Here is a 5239-nt window from a genome sequence, read left to right as displayed (position 1 = left end):
AAGCCGCAGTCAAGGGTGTGATCTCGGGTCTGCCCTCGAAGGATAAATTTTGGGGGAGGCGATACTTTTACTTCGCCGTGAATGAGCACTCACTCGGGGATCGAGCTCATTCTTTCTCGTCAAAATGGGCAAGCTCGCCGAGTATGCATAAGAATTCAGTTCGCCTGGATTTATATTCTGCAAAGTGAGATATCTAATAATTTTTTTTGTAGAGAAAAGCAAAGCGCCATCTCAAGGGGTCGAGTTTGCCGAGAAGTTGACGCTACTGCAATTGGGTGAAACAGAGTGGTCGAGCTTCACTCCATTCAGATTTATATCGGCCAAAGTTTGGCCTTACCCGCCGAATTTTTCAGAACACTTAGAAGAAGGTTAGTTCAACAAACTCGATCTTATCGTTTTTTTTGTTCCAAATTAATCGCCTTCATTAAAATATTTATTTATTATTTTTTTATAGTCGTTGGAGAAATATGAACACTCCCATCAGCGCCCGGGAGGCGAGGAAACAGAAGAAAGGGGATGCTGCTTCGACTTCGACTCCGACTCCAGCTGCTCCTGCGGACGCTCCCGAGGTCGAAGTGACCGGGGTTCGCTTGGTCTCCAAGATCCCGGTCGTCTTGGTGCCTTCCGACGAGGTACCTGAGACGGCCGAGGACGCTCCAACAGGGGTCCAGGAAGCCGGGGTTCCTGAGGCCGGGGAAGATCAAGTCCCCGGGATCGAGGAGGACTCCCCTGAGGGGGGCGAGAGAGTTCGAGTCCCCGAGAGGGCCGAGGTCGCGGGCGCGGCCAAAAAGAGGAAGATGCCGGCGAACCGAGTCCCTGAGGGAGGTGCTCTCGGAGAAAGGAAGAAGAAGAAGTAGAAGGAGCCGGCTCCCGAACTCGTCGGCCGGGATGGGGAAGAGCCCACCCCTGCGGCTCCTGTGGCCGCGGTGATTAGGGCGGACAAAGGCAAAGTTGCAGCTGAAGGAAGCAAGTCTTCCTCGAAGTCGAGGTCTGGGGGCCGAGATGACTCCGCCCCATCTGTGTCCCGGATGAAGAAACACGTCATCAACTTCCACTACGCGCGGATCGCTTGCTGTGTGACGATATTTACTCCTCGGCGGGGCTTCTTCGTCAGGTGACGTGTTCTGGGATGGACCTTCCAAAGGTTCCTGAGCTCGCCGAAGCGGACTGGTACAGGATGATGGCATCGGCCATAACTAGGGTGAGTTTTTTTTTTATATTTGTATATAACCGATCTGTTATACTTGTAAAAAAAAATTATTCTGTTATGGTCGAACTAACGAGAGAGGGGTTAATTTCAGCTGTCCACCCAACTGAACCGGGGTGTTTTTCGCTATGAAAAATGCCTTCACGACGCCAAGGTCGAGCAAGAGAAACTTGCCGAGGTTGAGAAGGGGACGGAGTCTCTTCAGACCGAGCTGCAGGGGATGAATGATAAGAGCTCCACCCTCCAAGATGACCTCCTGGCCAAAGATGCCTTATTGGAGAAGTCGTACGACAAGATTGAACGCCTTACCGGCAAAGTTCAATTCCTGTCCGTCGACCTCGACGATAAGAAGGAGAAGGTCAAAGGGTGGGCAGCTCGTTCTGGTGACTTCGAGAGGGAGAGAAATAAGCTAGCGGCCGACCTGAGGACTCGGGATAAAGAGCTGAAGGACGCTTTGGAGGAGATCGCCCGGATGAAGAGGACGGCGAAGACGGAGCGAGATCGGGCGGTGCATGCGGCGAAGAAGGCGACCTCGCTGAAGTATTGCGAGCAGATACTTAAGCACCGTGCACAGAAAGAGAAGATGGACGAGGCTGTTCTCATTCTCAAAAAGCTCGAATAGTGCCGGGGGAACAAGGAACTGATCTCGGAGGCCTTGAAGGGCGAGATCTCGGACTGGGCGGCCGAGATGAAGGATACCGAAGACGACATCGCTCAATACGAAGCCGATTACCCGGCCATCTCCATTCTCGAGGTCGAGGATGTCCCGTTCACCCCGTACTCGGATCGATCCCCCACCGAAGCACCCGTGACCGATGGAGAGACTTCTGTCATCAATGAGCATGGTTCAATGATTGGCCGTGCCGACGAGGTCCTCAACACTATCCTGCAGCGAAACGAAGAGGTGGTGGCGTTCACGCCTACTCAAGAGAATCGAGATGCCGAGGTCGAACCCCGCGACCAAGCTTGAGTCTTCTCGGCCCATCTCTTTTTTATTAAATTTAATAGTGTTTATTTTGTTTTTTTGGGGCCCGGGTGTTTTAGGCGAAGTTTTTATTGCTTTTGGTAGAATCACAGGGGGCTTCGGTACCTCTTATTTTATATTTGAATTATTAGTTATTGTTTTATGCAATTTCATGTCTTAATTTTGCCAAGTTTTTTTTAGCTCGCCAAAATCTCTTATGAATGCATGAATGTTTATTCTTTTTATTCAGTCCGTCCGGCCGATCTGAATATCGTTATTTTGTTTGTTCCTGAGACAGCTCGGATTAGTATAATCTGTTGGTCTTTTAGGTCGCATGTACTCGGCCCAAAATGTTTCCCTTAAAGATTTCAGATGATTTCGCTAAGTTATTTAGATCGTCATGGAACTAAAAGGTTTCCCTTAGGCTGAGGTTTGGAATTGGTTCGTCGTTCAAAATCTGTTTAGTTGTCCGGACTATTGTTGGTCCGAAGCGTTTCCCTTTAGATCTGAAGCCGAAGTCCGTAATTAAATTTGGTTAAAATTTTAAGTCTTTTAGATCGTCGGGGACCTAAAAAGTTTCCCTTAATATTTTCGGACTAGGTCGACCCTTGTGGGTGCGATCTCGGATGACTCTGTGAGATGTCGGCTCTCGCCAGAGTCGTCGTGAGGCGTTTGCACTGCTAGCCTAGTCCGTGGTCGGGGTCATTGGCCGAGGTGCGAGCTCCGTGGCTCAAGAGGGTAGGGGGATTGTGCCTTTGTGGTAAGAGGCTGCCTAAGTACCCTTATGCAGGGATCAAGTCGGACGTAGTTCAATTCTTACTGGTTTCAACAGTAGTATTTTTTGAGGTTCGAGACGTTCCATGATCTTAAAACCGGGATTCCGTTGAGTGTCTCAAGTTCATAAACGCCGGGATAGGTTACTCTGGTGACCCTATAGGGGCCTTCCCATTTCGCCCCGAGTTTTCCGGCGTTCGCCTCAGCAGTGTTTATCTCGCTTTTCCTCCACAAGGTCTAAGGCATCGCATAGAGCCTCGTCATTTGTTGGCTCATCCTCAGGTGTGTATTTTACCCTAAGGGTTTGCACCTGATGCTCGATTCGGATGACAGATTTGACTCCATGGACGAGGGAAAACGGAGTTTCCCCTATCGGCCTCCGCGGGCTAGTTCGGTATGCCCATAGCACACCTGGCAGCTCTTCTGCCCATCGCCCTTTCTTGGCATCGAGCCTTTTCCTTGTGGAGTCAACTATGGTCTTATTAGTTGCTTCCGCGTGTCCATTTCCTTGAGGATATCGTGGTGTTGACATTCTTACCTCAATGTTGTTATGGAAGCAAAACTTTCTAAACTTTTTCGATATGAATTGTCATCCGTTGTCTGTTATGATCTCGTGGGGAGTTCCATGTCGACAGATTATATTTTTCCAGATGAATTCTGTGACGTTGACGTCCTTTATCAAGACGAAGGCGCCGGCTTCCACCCATTTTGAAAAATAATCTGTTAAGATTAATAGAAATCTTAACCCGCCAGGGGCGACCGGCAGTGGTCCCACAATGTCCATAGACCATTTCATGAATGGGTATGGAGCCGAGATAGAGGACAATTCTTCCGCGGGTCTTTTTATGTTGGGAGCATGGCGTTGGCATTGATCGCAGCGGCGCGAGTGCGCCTCGCAGTCTGCCAGCATGGTCGGCCAAAAGTAGCCTTGCCTCTTTATTTTAATGGCGAGCGCTCGTCCGCCTGCGTGATTTCTGCATTCCCGTTCGTGCACGTCTTCCAGGATTCGTTTAGACTCCTCCATCTCGACGTACTTGAGGTAGGGTCCCGTGAAGCTTCTTTTAAACAGGCTTCCATCTATGATGCAAAATCTCGCGCTTCTCAGCACGAGCTTGCGTTTTGCCATCTTATCGGATGGGACCGTACCAGTCGTGATGTAATGTAGTATTTAATCTCTCCAACCCCCCCTTCTATTGTTATGACTGCGGTAGTGGTTATGGCAATGGAAGGTTGTTTGATTGTTTAGACTGGGATGATCCTTTTGAGGTCCGGATCCGAGGTAGATACCAAGGTAGCCAATGCGTCGGCCGAAGTATTCTCACCCCGAGGAATCCTAGTCAGGGAGAATTCTTCGAATTGTTTCGTGAGATCTTTTACGACTTTCAGGTAAGCTTCCATTCGCTCGTCCCTAGCATCGTATTCTCCGGAGTATTGGTTTGCCAGGAGTTGGGAATCGCAGAAAGCTTCCACTTATTTTGATCCAACTGCGGTAGCTAACCTAAGTCCGGCGATTAGTGCTTCGTATTCGGCTTCGTTGTTTGATGCGACAAAGTCGAGCCTGAACGATTGTTCTATTGTCTCACTGTGGGGGGACGTCAGGTGTATCCCTACTCCCGCCCCTTGCTTCGATGACGCCCCGTCCACTTTAAGTGTCCAGGTGCCTTCGACTTCGGTCACGGTGGGATTTTCCCTCGGGAGTTCGATGATGAAATCCGCTAAAACTTGCGATTTCACGGATGTCTATTCTCGGTACTCAATATCGTATTCGTTCAGCTCCACGGCCCACTTAGTTAATCTTCCTGATTGATTAGGGCTATGTAGGAAACTTCTGAGCGGATGTGATGTCATTACTATTATGGTGTGAGATTGGAAGTATGGTCGAAGTTTTCGCGCGGCGGAAACGACGGCCAAGGCCAACTTCTCCATAATAGGATATCGGGTTTCAGCATCGACTAACGACTTGCTTGTATAAAAGATTGGTCGTTGGTCCCCTTGCTCCTCTATGAAGAGTACTCCACTAACTGCCGCTTGAGACACTGCGACGTATAGATAGAGTAGATCCCCCGCAACGGGTTTTGCCAAGATTGGGGGCGTCGATAGATACTCTTTCAATTTTTTGAACGCCTCTTCGCATTTATCGTCCCATTCGAGCTTTTTTTTCCTTTAAGGAGCCGGTAGAAAGGAAGACATTTATCTGTGGACTGAGAAATGAAGCGGTTGAGGGCAGCGATGCGTCCTGTCAACCTTTGGACTTCACGCCTATTACGGGGTGAAGGAATTTCTCGCAAGGCGTG

General features: G+C 49.4%; 1 protein-coding gene across 1 annotated transcript; it reads right to left on the bottom strand.

Moving 5' to 3' along the window:
- Positions 1–2996: 2996 nt before the first annotated feature.
- Positions 2997–3477, bottom strand: LOC149393444 (uncharacterized). Its single transcript, XM_089618032.1, has 2 exons — positions 3256–3477; positions 2997–3182 (listed from the first exon to the last, which is right to left on the bottom strand). Exons 1-2 carry the CDS (start codon positions 3475–3477, stop codon positions 2997–2999), a joined length of 408 nt encoding a protein of 135 aa, XP_089474158.1.
- Positions 3478–5239: the final 1762 nt, after the last annotated feature.

This window comes from Urtica dioica, chromosome 6, assembly GCF_054948205.1.
Source record: "Urtica dioica subsp. dioica isolate 48M chromosome 6, U.dioica_male_clone48M_v1_H2, whole genome shotgun sequence".
NCBI lineage: Eukaryota > Viridiplantae > Streptophyta > Magnoliopsida > Rosales > Urticaceae > Urtica > Urtica dioica.
This window is presented reverse-complemented; position numbering and strand designations above follow the sequence as displayed.

Bases quoted from the DNA above. Each gene is read 5' to 3' on its own strand.
- LOC149393444 (XM_089618032.1), bottom strand. From the start codon at position 3,477: ATGTCAACACCACGATATCCTCAAGGAAATGGACACGCGGAAGCAACT. The intron at 3,183-3,255 runs GTGCAAACCCTT...GCGATGCCTTAG, and splicing joins TCATCCGAATCGAGCATCAG to ACCTTGTGGAGGAAAAGCGA.